Below are 16,637 nucleotides of genomic sequence, written 5' to 3' on the forward strand. Positions count from 1 at the left end.
TCAAATAGATTTCAATGTGATTATCTAATATTTCTTTATAATTTGTATAAAGAGAGGAATCCAGCAGCTCTAAAACCTCAAATTAACTTTCTAAGTAGTTTCTGATGACATTTTAGGTGAATTTTAGTTTAATGTGGCTTGGAAACTGAGATAAATTTGATGAAAGATCATCTGTACCGAACATTTGTTTGGCAGTACCTTTCAGTGGAATGTTGACTGCCTGCCTCAAGCGGTTATGTGAACATGATCTGAAACCTTCCTCAGTAGATGAAGCAGTTCTAGGACAGTACAGTAGATCACCAGAAACCCATTTGTCAGGTTCATAAGCTCTCACAAATGCTTGCCTGTCCCTCGTGTGTTCATTTATCTGTTCATATGCTTCTGCGGGTGGAATAAAGCTTAGAAATGATTGGACACTGTTTCATCCATAAACAGGCCTTAAAAAAAAATGAATCACAATCTGTTACCATACTTAACAAAAGCTAATGGCAATTATTAAACATCATGTGACTTACAGGTATGTGCATAAAAATCATAGGGTAAAGGAATAACTTGTCATTTGGACACTTTGAGAATCAGCAACTTCTGCTCTTGAAGACGTGTTAGATGCTGGAGGTATTGGGGCCATTTGTTAATCTCAGCAGTTGAGTGAGGCAAAGATCAAGGTCAGCCTGATGTGCATAGCCAAGGACAGTCAGGGTTACATAGAGAGATCCTGTCTCAAAAAAAAGACAATGATAGTCTAGATTATAGTGCACATAGAAGAGCGAGGTAGGAGGATTGTGCTTTTCAAGCTAGCCTGTTTGTGACATTAGCAAGAGCTTATTCCAGCAAACCAACTCACAGTGTTAGGACCCTGAGACAGAGCATCACTGTGGGTCAGCAAGCTGCAGGCTGCACATGTCTGGTTAGCATCACAGAGTTTTTACCCAGTGGATATACAAATTCTTTTTTCTTTTTTTGGTTTTTCGAGACAGGGTTACTCTATGTAGCCACAAATTCTTTAACGAGATGTCATTTTAAAAAACCACTAGAGATATGAACAGACATCATCCAGGAGTCAGATGGACAAAGGACTGTGTAGCAAATATTGACTGTTAATTTTACATTTGTTTGCTTGCACTTGCTTGTTGCACATGCCAGAGAGTGCCGCAGGGGCATGCGGAGGGCGAGGACAACGTTGGGACTTGCTCTGTCCTTCAGCCATGTGGGTCCTAGTGTTGACCTTCTCTTGTCAGGCTTGGTAGTGAGGTCCTTTGTCCTCAGCCATCTACCAGCCCACATGGAAAAGTTGGTTTGGTTTGGTTTGGTTTGGTTTTTTTTTTAAATGACATTAATGAACACAGAAGGCAAAGCAAAATCAGTGAAATTTTAACACTTTACAGTTGCTATATATTGTTTAAAATGTAAAATGATGACATTGTATTGTCAGGATACTTAGCAGCTGAAAACCATGCCTTGCTGTTGCAGTGTAAAATGGAATGGCTACCTTAGAAAGACAAGCTGAGAGTTAAAAATGAAGAATGCACACCCGCCTCTGTTCCGCTCCTGTTCACCAAGACACCATGAGTGTGCTCTGCAGAATCTGGCACCCGGGTGTTCATTGCCAGTGCAGACAACTGTGTAGATCTAGCAAGGCAAGGATTGTGCTCCTTACAGACTCATGATGTGGATTGCTAAGTGTAAGCTCTTAGGGTTAAGTCTGACAAAAAGGGAGACGTTTGCATAATAGATTCTGGAAAATGCATGCCCGTGTGAAAACTGTGGCTGTGTTGGGGTAGAATTTAAAGGAGAGGGATGGTAAAAGTCCCAGGGAATCTAGAGATGATAGAACTTTCTTAAACTGCTTGTTTCCTGGAAAAATGTGCTTGTCACATTGACAGAATACTTTATTTTTAAATGTTTTATGCTTAGTTGTGTGGTAAAGTTGTGAGAAGAAAAAAAAATCTCATTGCTAGAGTTATCTTCTTGATAGTTATAACTGGTTTATAGGGCCATTTCTTTAAATATGACCTTGAGAGAAGTTACTGTAGCTGATTGGCTTTTGAGACAGAGTTTCTCTGTATCTTTGGCTGTCCTATAGCTTGCTTGGAAATAGTCACACTGGAATCAGTCACACTAGAAGAGATCCGCCTGCCTCCTCTGCCTTCTGAGGGCTGGGACTAAAGTTGTGCCCACCACCATACCCAGGACTGATACAGCTTAGTTTAGGATTTTTTTTTTTTTTTTTAATTTAAATTGCTAGCATTATAGCCTCCGTTGATAGTCAGCATAAGAACTATTGGGTAGCTTATTAAAACTTTTTCTCTGCCTTGAAGTTTCAGATTACATCCAAGTAATTAGGCCTCAATCTTAATCACCTGATAAATGCATCTAAGCGTATTTATTAATAGCAGCCGCTTCCATTCTCCCAAGCTTTTTAAAAAGATACCATGCTGGCCTCATGATGTAGTTGAGGTTGAGCTTGAACTCCCTGTTTTTAGGATATAGAATTAATGTGGTTCTAGGGACTGAATTTGTGTGACCTCCTTCATGCTAAAACAGCACTCAACCAACTGAGCCACACCCCCAGCCTCCATCCATTCATTCATCCATCCATCCATTCATTCATTCATTCATATTTAGACATGGTCTCACTGTATTGCCCATGTGACCTTGAACTTGCTTTTGTTTGTCTTAGTCATTCTCCCTTTTGTTTGATTTAGTCCTTTCTATGTGTCTTTTGTCTGGAGACACAGTCTATTTCTTTACTTGTACATTATATATATCCCTAAATGCATAAATATTGTTTCACCTCTTGGATGCTGGGATTACAGGCATGCCTTACCGAATGCCTCACCATGTCTGGCTCTGTATGTATGTTTGTGCGTCTTTTTGTCTTTGGGCCCTGCACATGCAGTGATGTGTCCCCACCACCCCCAAGAGGCTTATTTAGCCAACCACAAAGAAAGCAGACACAGTAAGAGTGTGATGTTTAAAACACAGGAGCAGCAGGCTGGCTGCTATATCGGCTCCACTACACTCTTGCTTGCATTAAGACAGTGGATCTCCGAGTGAGTGGACAGTTGTAGCCATTGACAAAAAAGTAACAATATCCCAAATACAGGTGTTTTGGGGAACTTCTGGATGAATAGAACTTTGGTCATAGAGGTTATTTTAGGAATGTTTAAAGTCACCACATACTATACATTGCTAAAGCTTTAGTAGAGTAGGTTTTTCTTGTTTGTTTTTTTATTGCTGATGCTTAAAGCCAGGGTTTATGTGTCCTAGCTAGACGCTCTCCTGGGTTACATCTGTGGTTTTGTTATTGTTGTTGAGTCAGTATAGAACTGTGTAGTCCAGGCTAGTCTCAGACTCCTGAGGCCTGAGGATTGTTTGCAGCTTTTTTTTTTTCTCTCCTTTTTTCTTTTTGGTTTTTCGAGACAGGGTTTCTCTGTGTAGCCCTGGCTGTCCTCAGACTCAGAAATCCACCTGCCACTGCCTCCCAAGTGCTGGGATTAAAGGCGTGCACCACCACGCCTGGCTTCCTTTTTTCTTCTTAATCAGTGCTGAAATCAAGCCCTTGGCCTTATGCCAGGCAAGTGGTCTACCCTTAAAACTTTTTAAAAAATGCTAAGACATTATACTGGCAAGTTGGCCATGCTGGGCACATTTGTGATCTTCTTACCTTAGCCTCTGGGTAGCTGGGATTACAGTGCCTGTCACTGTGCTTAACTTCATAGTTTGCTTTGAACCTTATATATTGTTTATTTGAAATTGACATTTAGGGAGCTGGAGGGATGGCTCAGAGGTTAGGAGCACTGACTGCTCTTCCAGAGGTCCTGAGTTCAATTCCCAGCAGCCACATGGTGGCTCACAACCATCTGTCATGGGATCTGATGTCCTCTTCTGGTGTGTCTCAAGTCAACTACAGTGTACTCATATAAAGTAAAAAGAAAGAAAAATGAAATTTAGCTTAATCAAGAATTATTAGATCAGGACATTTTGTGCCTCGATTTTCCAATGATCGTATAAAATAAGTATATATATATGTTATAGCCTTTGAAATCTTATTATGTGATGTTTAAAATTATGTGATGTTTAAAGGTAGTTGGTAGAGTCATGTTGGTTTAAAGGTCATTTTTATAAGCAAGTAAAATCTGATAGGGATTCTGAAAGGATTCCAAGGAGCTGGAAGTAACTGGAAGCTAACTGACTGTGTTTGCCTTTGGTGCCCTGTCACTTAGAGACAGTGTCTTTAGGAAGGACACTGAGTGGACTCTTTTCTCCCACTCCTCCTCCTCTGCTTCTCTGAAATGTTTCTGACTGACACGGAACACTGATCTTCTCTACAGCCCAGAGTTGGATCTGGCTTCTCCCAGAGAGGAAGCCTTAAAGGGCTTTGGTTGAAGCATCTATTAATGTTATCATTTGATTGCTTTTCATTTTTATCAAATGGTGACAATTTAGAAGAGGCTTTTTGTTTTGTTTGTTTGTTTGTTTTTGTTGTTGTTGTTGTTTGTTTTTTGAGACAGGGTTTCTCTGTGTAGCCCTGCCTGACCTGGAACTCCCTCTGTAGACCAGGCTGGCCTCGAACTCAAATCCGCCTGCCTCTGCCTCCCAAGTGCTGTAGAAGAGCTTTCTTGAAACAGAAACTTAGCTCACTCTGTGGAGACAGCTCTAGTTTAGTAAAATGGAAGTTGGAGAGCATTGCTAATGGCACATTCTTGCTTTTAGACAGATGTCTAGAGACAGGCGTTTTCAGAGTGTCACCTTATGTCTGATTTGCCCAGTCGGGTCACTGCCTTATTGCCTGGTCTCTTTCCAGCTGTTGCTAAGAGTTTTCAGGGACAGTCCTTATTGGAAGTGTGCCTTTCTTAATTGTCACTTATGTTTTCACAGAAAGTGCTTCAAACTAGGAATGTAAACCTAATAAAGAAGACTGTGCTGAGGATACCCTTGCGTGCTGTGATCCCACTGTTGCAAGAGGTAACTGCTGCTGTTGAAAGCAAGCCAGGGAAGATGGCACACAGTGCCTCTGTGTGGGCTTGTATCTGAGCATCCACCATGGAGCCCTCTTTGCCGTCTTTCCCCCTTTATGCTTGTGGAGTACTCTTATCTAATCCTGCATGCTTTAGTCCCGCTGTTTGGAAAATATTAAGATTACCTAGTCCAAGCAACCTCTTGACACCAGAAGTAACTTGCATGATTTCCTGCAAGAGCTAGTTCTGCCCTTTCTTCAGTAACTCTGTTTAACTGTATTCGAAAAGGTCAGGAACAGCTAGGTGAAGAGAAGGAGTGTGGTATGCTTTCAGACACACTAAGCAGCTCCAAGTGTTTAAATGAAAACTCGGGTGAAACTCAAGACCTGCATTCATTCTGGGTGTCAGGGAAAGTAGAGGCCATCAGTATGCTGAATTCTGTTTGAGTGTTTAGTCACTAGTTATAATAGGGAGAATGTAATTTCCTTTAAAAGAACATTTGCAATATACTTTTATTTTCCAAAACTATCATTTTACTGAAATAGAATTGGGTGCTTGTTATTAAATATTAGCCTGGAAGAATGACTACTTTATAATAGAAGTATTTGAGTAGTTATATTTTTTTTAACATGATGAAGTATTTTTGTGAGAGTGGTTTTTTTGTGAGAGTAGTAAATGCTATTTTTACATCATTGATAGGAAAAATTTAAAAACTGTAGACTTTTACTCATGTATTGAGTTATTGTCTGTCCTAAATTAAAATTTGCCTTCTCTGCATTTTCTATATATTTTATGTATTTTAAAAATGGACATACTGTTTATATACAATGAAGTTATGAGCTCTTTCCTAGTGTACAGTGCAGTTGTTAAAAGGGACCACATATGTTNATAGATTGTCCAATTGTCATTCCAAAAAGACTCTTGTTCCCACAAGTAGTGACTTTGTATGCCCCTTCCCATACCTTCATATATGTATATGCAATCACCAGTCTATATTTGGTTGTTGTGCATTTGCCTACTGAACATTCATTCAAACCCTAGTCTATATTTCTGTCAGGTAATTGCTCTTACGAAAATGAATTCAAATTTGTTGTGTTGCGTGAAAATAGACTGCCAGGTGGAATAGCTTCTGCAGCTCTCATTGCCCCGGGGAATTGGTGGAGAAAGCTTGCCTTTGCAATGCTGATGGTAATTGTATTTTCTCTCCTTTAGCTTACGAAGAGGTTGCAGGGACATCCCAATAGGTAAGCTATTTCAGTGACTTAAGTTTCTTCTTCTTTGAGACTGAGCCTTTCTGTGTAACTTACTGGCATAGAACTCAGTATTTCTTGCCTCAGCAAAGGTGTGTGCGACTGCGTGAGTTGAATCATTGTCCTATAGGTGAATTATAAGAGCAGCAGTGCACACTCATCCAGTGCACACTTTCATTCCAGCAGAGGAATGTGGATCTCTGTAGGTGGGCTCCAATGTGATTATAAAATGGGAAATGAGTTGAGTGTATTTGGATGATGGTTACTGTCCTAGTATAATTAATTATATGAGGTAAAGCCTGGTCTCCAGACTTGAGGTAGTAATTGGGGGCGGGGGGGGGGGGCACTGTCCTGCTTGTTGGAACCTGCAAACGCTAATATCTTACAGACATTTCTGCTGGATTCATCTGTGATAGCACAAAAGGCTTGGGACATGCAGTGTTTGGTGGTTGCCTGCCTCCACTGATTTGTTCTAGTTCCTTATATTTGGTTTTGAATCCGTGAACCTCTTCTTTACTTGGCTCTCTCTCTCTGGTAGTGCTGTTTTAATGGTTCAGTGGCTGAAGTGTGTGCTGACGATCCACGCATCATACCTATCCACGGTGAGTCTTCTGAGGGGCGCCCGGTCAGCCGTGGTAAGATAGAAACAAAGACTGCCCTTTGCTGCTTTTGGAGTCTGTTAGTTATCCATCGTCATCATTGTGCTGCTTGGCTGCTTGCTTGTTTGTTTTTGAGACAGGGCATGGTCTCGGTCTGTAACCTTGTCTGTCTTAGAATCTGTAGATCAGACTGTCTTGGAACTCACAGAGCGCTGCCTGCCTCTGCCTTCAGGGTGCTGTGATTAATGCACCATTACCTCCTGGTAGGAGATGAAATCTTACAGCAAGCCTTTAATCTCAGAACTTGGGAGGCAAAGGTGACTTTCTGTGAGTTCAAGGCCAGCTTGGTCTATATAAAGTGAGTTTCATGACAGCTGAGGCTATGTTATACAGAGAAACCATGTCACAAAACACTGAAATAAATAATAGATATATCAAGTAAATGAAAAAAATCTTAATACCAGGAAAATAAGTTTTTCTGTTATGATTGGACTCTTCGGTATATTTGCATATATTTGTTATGTTTTGAGGTTTTTTAGGGGGGGGCGGCGTTGGGTTTTTTTGTTTTTGGTTGTTTTTGGAGACAGGGTTTCTCTGTGTAGCCCTGGCTGTCCTGGAACTTACTCTGTAGACCAGGCTGGCCTTGAACTCAGAAATCCGCCTGCCTCTGCCTCCTAAGTGCTGGGATTAAAGGCATGTGTCACCACTGCCCGGCGAGTTTTTAATTTTAAAGAAATTGTTCATTTGTGTATGTGTTAGGAGTTGCCCGTGGTATGAGGTGTGGAGGGCAGAGGCCAGCAGAGCTTTCTCTACTACGTGGGTTTTGGTGATCAAATTCAGGTCATCAGGCTTACCAATAAACAGCTTTACTGTGCCATTTCACTGCCTGTATTGAAATTTTTTATTTTATTTTATGTGTATGAGTATTTTGTCTGCATGTATGCATATATGCCAGATGCCTGTGGAGCAGAACATTGGATACCCTGGATCTGGGGTTAGCAGTGACTGTGAGCCACGGTGTGTGTGTGTGTGTGTGTGTGTGTGTGTGTGTGTGTGTGTGTGTGTGTCGGAACCAGACCCGCTGAGCCCTCTAACTCTGCAGCCCCATCCTGGGTTCTGTTTTGTGTTTGAGACAGGGTTTCACTCTAGTTTGTGCTGGCCTACAACTTACTGTGTGGCCAGGCCCATCTTTGTACTGTGGTTACAAGCATGAGCTGCCACACATGGCGGTCAGTTAGATTTTTAAACTAAAAAAAAAAAAAAAAAAAAAAAATCCTATTTTTATTTTCCTCGAAATTTTTAATATATGGCTTAAGGGAAACATTCCATAATTAAGTTATAGGTCCCCTCCCCTTATGTGTATGTGTATAGCATGCATTTATATATGTGGGACTATAGGTGTGCGTGTTATATATGTGTGGAGACCCAAGGTTGGTGTCAGGAATCTTCCTCCGTTACTCTTCCACCTTAATTTTTGAGGGAAGGTCTCATTCAAACCAAGAATTGCGAGTTGAGGCTGCTCCTCCCACCTGACAGTCATCCCGCCCGGTGCTGGGGATCTCCTTGTGCAGCTCTAGCCTCCGAGCCATCTCTGCAGCTCAGCTTCCCTCTCCCTGCACAGTCTCACTAATGTCCTGCCTGCTTGTTGTATCTTGCTCTTTACCTCAGGCTCCTTTCCTTCACTGCTTCCAAACAGGCACACATTCTATCGAAAGTGTCGGGTGTGTGCTGACAGAATGCTGGAACGGGGGTGGGGGTGGGGGGGGGAAAAACGACACAAGCAGTAATGGCTTTGTGTTCAAATGTCAGAAATAAGGCCAGAAAAGGCTAATTTAAAGGGTAAAGTATAGCATCCTTTCCCATCTACAGGTTTCCTGTTGTATTCTTCAGTGTGATTGATTAATAGGAGCAGTCTTTACAGTGTTGTACATAAGGTTCACCTTGTCCTCCTCTGCTCTGTCCTGACAGCTGGGAGGAGTGTCTGGCTCTTCAGAGCCTATGGCAAGTGTAGATGATGCACTGGGTACCGACTGGGCAAGAGTCAGGAAAGGCCCTTCAGCTAAGGGATGTGTAGTGAAGTAATTTTGATATCTACCCTCTGTTGAACTTATCTGAAGTAATTGAATAGTGTATGAGCTTTCATGCTATACCTGATGTTTTGTGTTTTGAGGTGATTTTCTTGCCAGGATATACCAAAGGCTTTCTTTGAAAGTTTGTTGTTGCTGGGTTGTGTCCAACCCTTCTGTTGCTAGAAGAACTTGTGACACCTGATTGTGTTGGGCTGGCTCCTGTGTCCTCTTTAGAATGTGCTGATGATGCCAAGTGCTTACTTGTCTGTCTGTCTGTCTTATCCTAGTTGCCTGACCTGGTAGACCAGCTGGGAACACTCTACCAGCTGATGGAAAGCAGAGTCAAAACTTTCCAGAAACTCGCAAACCTGCATGGAAAACTCATTCTTCTCGTCACGCAAGTGAGCAAATCAGATGGTTTGGGGCTCACACCTGGGTGTGGAGAGGACAATGACGAGTTACCCCAGTAGTGAGAGACCGAGTTCAGTAAGAAGTTGGCAAGTCAGAGTCCCAGCTTGAACTGGGGAGTTACCTGTGTGACAGCACGGAAGCCAGACTGTCCACACCCTGCCAAGAGGTTCATTCCTTCCCCAGGCTGGCCTTGAACCTACTCTGTAGCTGAGATTTACTCCTGCCTCTGCCTGCAGTTGCAGGCCTGACAAAGCCCAGGCGAGCAGTCATCAGCTGAGCTGCACGCCCAGACTCTCCTTACTGTGAACTGAGTCACAGGGTGTCTAGTTAACAAAGCGCAGTAAGATAGTCTAACCGCTGCACATAGCCCTGAACACTTAGAGTAAGTTCCCTTTTCTATTTGTCTCATGTTTGTTCCAAGTTGTTTTGGGTCCTTCATTCCTTTGGAAGAGGCCAGTTGGGGAGGATAAAGTAGCTGGGTGTGTTAATGTCTATACTTGGAAGAAGCTTGTAATTGCTTTGTAATTCCTTCTTTCAGGTTACAGCATCAGAAAAAATGAAAAAAATGACCTCCCCGGGACAGAGGGCAAAATTGGTGTATGAAGAAGGTAAAGGTTGGCGTAGAAGCCGGGGGCTGACTGGCCTTGGTCTCTGTCTGTGCTTCCCTCACCTTTCTAGAAATGGCCGTGGACAGTCGTTTTTACAATTAACGTTTTAGGGTGGTATTTGCAGTGATAGGCTTTGTCATGGAATTTTTTTTTTTTTTTATGTATATGAGTACACTGTAGCTGACTTGAGACACACCAGAAGAGGGCATCAGATCCCATGACAGATGGTTGTGAGCCACCATGTGGCTGCTGGGAATTGAACTCAGGACCTCTGGAAGAGCAGTCAGTGCTCCTAACCTCTGAGCCATCCCTCCAGCTCCCTAAATGTCAATTTCAAATAAACAATATATAAGGTTCAAAGCAAACTATGAAGTTAAGCACAGTGACAGGCACTGTAATCCCAGCTACCCAGAGGCTAAGGTAGGAAGATCACAAATGTGCCCAGTATGGCCAACTTGCCAGTATAATGTCTTAGCATTTTTTCTTTCTTTTTTTTTTTTAAGTTTTAAGGGTAGACCACAAGGGCTGGCATGTCGTCTGCTGATGGGTGGGTACTAGTCAAGGTTGAGGAAGAACTTGAATGTAGGAGACTGTGGTATGGGTGAAGAAGAATGCAGAGGACCAAGAATGAAATGTACCAAGAAATCCGCTGCTACACAGTGATGAGTTTAACATTCCACTGGAGAGCACCACCATGAAAGCACACTGTCCACACATCTCTAATGATCTAAGCACCCATGGAAGTAAAAGGGGTAAAGCTAAGAACCAAATAGTAATGTACTTTCATTTCTTCCAGATGTCCTTCCTTATGAATTCTAAGACCTTAGACTTTACATATTACCCTTTAGCACAACAGAATCTGCAGTCAGCTGTTGTTAGTAGGTGATAACCGGGGCTGGTGAGATGGCTCAGTGGGTAAGAGCACCCGACTGCTCTTCCAAAAGTCCAGAGTTCAAATTCCAGCAACCACATGATGGCTCATAACCATCTGTAACAAGATCTGACGCCCTCTTCTGGATTGTCTGTAGATAGCTATAGTGTACTTACATATAATAAATAAATAAATCTTAAAAAAAATAGGTGATAACCAAATCAGCAAGTGTTCTGAACACCAAGACCAGCAAAAAGGAGTCAGCATTATTATATCCCAGTAACTTCATAGAAAGTTTTTTGAGAAAAACCTCCTTATAGCAGCAATCAAAACTAGGAATACTGGAGACTGTCTAAATGTGAAATAGAATGTTTATAGGAAAAAAATATAGTATTCCTCTGTATTCCAGTAATTTTCCCCGTATCTTAAAGTTGTTAGTAACTTCCAAACTAATATTTTGCTTGCTTAAGTGAGTTAAGATGATCACAGTACTTGTGCTGTAGGTGAGCAGGGTTAGAAGTCTGACTTAGCCCTGACCTGTAGAACTGTGGGCTGTTGGCAGGCAGCCTATCAGGAAGTGCTGTGAACACTGACCATTCGTGAGGTGCAGAAGATGGCTGTGTCACACTGGTCACTTTACTTTTTATGTCTTAAAAAAAGCCTACTAAGTGTAAAAGTATAGTGACTTTAAGAAGTGCAGACTTCGTCCTTGAGGTAGCACTTCATGCAGTGACATGTTGTAAATGTCAGAGTTGAGATTTGACGTCGGCAAGAGTTAGGGGTGTGGGAACTCATGGGGACAGGGTGCATATGTGTGTCCTTTGTACAGAGCAGCATCAGAATGGAAGGTTGTTGTACCCACTTCTAGGAGTTGAAGCAAGTGCCTGATGTATCGTCAGCAGGGCTCGGGCACGCTTGCGGGGCACCATGACTCTGTATGGTCTGATGTTCTCTGCATGCATTCTTACTGCTTGGAACTAGATTTTCTTTTCTTTTCTTTTTTTTGTTTTAGGTTTTTCGAGACAGGGTTTCTCTGTGTAGCCCTGGCTGTCCTGGAACTCACTCTGTAGACCAGGCTGGCCTCGAACTCAGAAATCTGCCTGCCTCTACCTCCTGAGTGCTGGGATTAAAGGCGTACGCCACCACGCCTGGCTTAGATTTTCTTAATAAAATGGAGCACTGAATTTCAAAAGGTGAAGGAGGAAGCAGACACAAGTTTGCTTTAAAAAAAAAAAAAAAAAAGAAGCACCATCAAAGAGCCCCCCTCCCCTTTGGAAAATATTTTTCATTAAAATATATATCAGGTAGACAGCATTATTTGTAATTGCATTATATATTTTCATGTTTAAAAATTGGATTTTAATTTTTAATGAGATAAATACCTCATGATACTTAACTCATAAATAAAATCATTGGGGGACCTCAGCTTTGAAAATGAGTATATTAAGGCTAGAGAAAAGTGGCTTTAAAATACTCATGTAAGAAGAGTTGCATAGATTTGACAATTATAGTCTTATTTATAGAATACTGTAACAATTATAAATAGAACAGTTCTTCATTAGTGTGGAATGGTTTATTCTCCCAGCACAGCATCATGTAATATGGTGCACATGATACAGTAGCAAGAGCTCCAGGTAGACACACACACATAACTCATGACTGCAGTGTCCCCTCCCTCATTACTGTGCAGCAGCCTGCGTGGTCACATGGGGCCTTCTGTAGGGGGATGGGCTTAGATGTCGGCATACAGTGGCTTATATAACTTATTTTCTTTAGAATAAATAAACATGGCCAGGATATTTAAGTTCAAGCATAGGAATACAATTTTTAGGTATCAGCTGCCTTACAGAAAAAGAAAAACAGTGTTTCATTTTATAGTCATGGCTTGAACTCCGAGATCTGCCTCCCACTGTCTCCCAAGTGCTGGGATTAGAGGCATGCACCACCGTGTCTGGCTACTTCCTTAGTTGTTTTTAGATTAATTTATGTATTTATGTGCTCGATTATTTGCCTGCACGTCTGTCTGTGTGTATGTAAGCTGTCATGTTGGTACTGGGAATGAAGCCTTATCTTTACCCTGTGCCAGTCTACCTTACTCTTTCTTTTTTTTTTTTTTTTTTTTTTTTTTTTTTAAACCTTAATTATGTATTAAGTGTTTTTGCTTATTCAGACCAGACTCCAGCCTTGGCCTGGCATTAAATCTGGCTTGTAAAAAAGTCTTTCAGGTCCTAATGGCGGAGCCTTGCTGAAGAGACACCATGTGGTGGCTCCATAGACTGCTCCTGTGTATGGTTGTGGATTTGTGGGTTTTGTTTGTTTCTTGAATTTTATTTGTTTTATGTATATGAATGCTCTTTCTGCATGTACATCTGCATGCTAGAAGAGCGCATCAGGTCACATTACAAATGGTTGTGAGTCACCATGTGGTTTCTGGGAATTGAACTCAGGACCTCTTGAAAAGTAGAAAATGTCCTTTAGGGGGCTGGAGAGATGGCTCAGGGGTTAAGAGCACTGACTGCTTTTCTGAAGGTCCTGAGTTCAAATCCCAGCAGCCACATGGTGGCTCACAACCATCTGTAATGAGATCTGATGCCCTCTTCTGATGTGTCTGAAGAGGACTATGGTGTACTTACTTATAATAATAAATAAATCTTTAGAAAGAAAGAAAGAAAGAAAGAAAGAAAGAAAGAAAGAAAGAAAGAAAGAAAGAAAGAAAGAAAGAAAGAAAGAAAGAAAGAGAGAAAGAAAGAAAGAAAAAAAGACAGACAGAAAGAAAATGTCCTTTAACCACTCAAGTACTTCAGTTTATCCTGAGAATGCTGAAATTCTTTTGAACTGGATGGGGGAGGCTGAATCGGGTTTCCAGCCCACCATGCAGGTGGCTTTTCATCTTTGTCCTGCTTTAAACAAGAGCCCATTCAGCCGGTTCTTCCCTTCATTTCCCAAGTGCTTAGGTGACATTCTAGCTTTGTCATTTTGCACGTTTGAATGTTTCATTTCTCAAAATTGTACAGTTAACAGCAGGTTGTTTTCCTGTATGTAGTACTTCTGTTGTTAAAGGTCACAAACCATGCAGAAACAGTTGTTTTAGATAAGGTAAGATTGTATAGGCTGTTGATACTTGAAATGCTGTTTCTGTGCATATACATGATAATATTATGGCTGGAGATGGCTCAGGGGTAAAGCGTGTGTTCCTTCCCAGCATCTGCATCAGGTACTTGTAACCTCAGCTCCCGGTACCCTCCTGTTTCTGCTGGCTGGCAGCTATTCTTTAAGGCAGCTACACAAATACATGCACATTTTGTTTTGTTTTAAAATACAGATAAATTTTAAAAACAGGAGTAATAAGCCAGGTGGTGGTGGTGCACACCTTTAATCCCAGCACTAAAGAGGCAGAGGAAGGCGGATCTCTGAGTTTGAAGTCAGCCTGCTCTACAGAGTGAGTTCTAGGACAGGCAGAGCTACACAGAGAAACCCTGCCTCAGAACAAACAAGGGGGTTGAGGGTCATAATAACGTTAGAAGCTGAACCTGGTGTATGTCCTAACCCTGTAATCTCAGCCTAGGTTGCTGAAGCAGGGAGACTGCAAGCCCCACACAATGTCCTGATTTAACCCTGCAAACAGCAAGAAAGCTACTCACTGGCACCTGATAGATAGCTCAGGGTAAGTTGGGCGGGGCGCACTTACGCAGGTCTCAGCCCTGTTCTGCTGTTCTCTTCCAGAGTCTTCTGAGGAGGAGTCTGACGATGAGATTCCAGAGAAGGATTCTGATGTGAGTGATGTTTTCTGCTCCGTCTGTTTTTCTATCCTCACTGTCGGGGAGCTTCATAAACTCCTTTCTTTGCTATTTCTACCAGGATAATTGGGATGAAGATGAAGAGAAAGACAGTGAAAAAGATGAGGGCGTTGAGGAAGACAATGAGGAGGAAGATGAGGACAAAGAAGAGAATGAGGAGGACAGAGAAGTGTCAAGTGAAAAAGAATTAAATGGAGATTCGGATTTAGAACCTGAAAATGAGAGTGAAGAAGAATGAAGACAGAAGCAGCCAGCCAGTCTCACGAGAGTCCTGGCTTGCCTTGCCCAGTGCTGTCCATCGCATCCTCCCAGGGAGGCTTGCCCTGTGCCAGAAGACAAGAGGCCGCCATATGCTTCCAAGTTGATAGGCGATTCCCATACCTCCTTCCTGTCCTGAGTGCCCCAGACTTTAACTGTGTAAATAAGAGTGTTTCATTCAAATGTTAATAAACTTTACACAGTAAATAGACACACTTTCTGCAATGTACTGACATGAGTGACCAATATATGGTATATTTTTATAATATAATACTCCAGTATGATTGGTTCTGTCGGAAACTAATTTAGGTGAATACAGACATGCCATAGGGGTCAGGAACTGGACGCTTGTAAAGGAGTCCGTTCTCTCAGGTTGGTATCTTTCATCCAGTCCAAATGTAAACGGCACTAATGAATTTTTTTAATCCAGCACGTCTAATTTGATACATTTTCATAAAACATGAAGGAACAACTAAAGTTAAAGTGAAAATGGTTGTGATTTACAGAAATAAAATCCCAGTCTCCCAGTGTCCACTCAATGCTGGTCTGACTCAGATCCAGTTGGGTGGTTGGCGTGCTAGCTCCCAAATAACCACTTATTTTTAAAGTGTCATGTGAGATATTTTTTAAACAAAACAAAATAATGGTAATTAAAGAAGCAAAGCTTCAGCCATACTAAGGGGTTTCTTGTCTGCAGACTGTAAAGACTCATCAGTGTACAGATGAGACTTGCTCATCATGCGACCGTCACCCTTCAGTCCTAGCTGCTTTTGAAGAGGTTTCCAGTTTTATTTAAATTACTAATGGATCAGAGAACAATTGTTTATTTTTTCTCTTTGGTTTTAGATATTAATAATAACATTACTGGAATTTTTTTCCAAAGAAACTATTTTTATAATTCAGTAATTTAACGTTTTTGTTCCTTTTCATTACCCACTCTTGGCAGGGCTAGGGTATCTGTTTATCTTTCAAAATGATAAATCTGACTCAAGATTTTTTATGTATGTATAAATAAGTATTTTGGTGTGCTACACAGCTTTTTCAAATTACCAGTAATTTGTCTTGTTTCTAAAGAGTGGCCCAGTACTAACTTGGTGTTCAGTAAGGGATGCAGACGGAGAGCTCACTTCTGCAGGACTGAGCAGATGTGTGTCTTTCCCACCCGTGACTGTAAGAACGCTCTGGGAGGACTTCCATGGGGCAGAGCAGGCTGCCCAGCCGAAGCAGGAAGGGCGTGTTGGGTAAGCTGCTGGAGCGACTGTGATGTACAGTTGTTATGTGTCTATAAATGGAGCTGTTTATGGCAATTTAATACCATTCTCTTTGTAAAGTGAATAAATAATCATCTTTACCCAGCGCGTGTCTCGTGGTGTGTAGACTGCACAGGTGTGTGTCTGGGCTCAGGCCTGTGGTGTGAAGGGTTTAAGGGGGTTTCACTCCTGGAATTCACAGGAAATAGTTTGAAGGCTTGCAGTGCAATCAAGTTCACAACAGTAGCACAATAGGCATCTTGTTTTAAATCTCTCCTCAGTGACAGCTGCTTATTTATTTATTTATTTATTTATTTATTCAGTCTCTTCTGGTTGGGTTGCAAGTCTATACGTCAAGGTTCTAGGCAAACAGGTAGCATTTATGTCTAATTTAGGTATGAGGAGACAACAAAGGAAGTTTTTGTTTTAGAAGTCTGATAAAGTGCACTCTGTGTGTGTTTGTGTGTGTGTGTGTGTGTGTGTGTGTATGTATGGTAAGAGTGTCTAGTTGTGCCAGGCAAGCTGAGAATGAGCTTTGGTTGTCTGGTGTCTTCTATCTTCCT

At 41.7% G+C, this 16,637-nt stretch overlaps 1 protein-coding gene across 1 annotated transcript in view; it reads left to right on the plus strand.

Moving 5' to 3' along the window:
• Nucleotides 1-16,180, plus strand: part of Wdr43 (WD repeat domain 43) — a 45,114-nt gene extending 28,934 nt beyond the window's left edge. Inside the window, exons 12-18 of the mRNA XM_021217784.1 lie at nt 4,882-4,968; nt 6,174-6,205; nt 6,750-6,813; nt 9,167-9,280; nt 9,829-9,898; nt 14,493-14,542; nt 14,628-16,180. Coding sequence (XP_021073443.1) covers nt 4,882-4,968; nt 6,174-6,205; nt 6,750-6,813; nt 9,167-9,280; nt 9,829-9,898; nt 14,493-14,542; nt 14,628-14,804 — 594 coding nt within the window. The 3' untranslated portion in view covers nt 14,805-16,180. The remainder of the gene's footprint in view (nt 1-4,881; nt 4,969-6,173; nt 6,206-6,749; nt 6,814-9,166; nt 9,281-9,828; nt 9,899-14,492; nt 14,543-14,627) is intronic.
• The last annotated feature ends 457 nt before the right edge of the window (nt 16,181-16,637 follow it).

This window comes from Mus pahari, chromosome 18, assembly GCF_900095145.1.
Source record: "Mus pahari chromosome 18, PAHARI_EIJ_v1.1, whole genome shotgun sequence".
NCBI classification, from domain to species: Eukaryota; Metazoa; Chordata; class Mammalia; order Rodentia; family Muridae; genus Mus; species Mus pahari.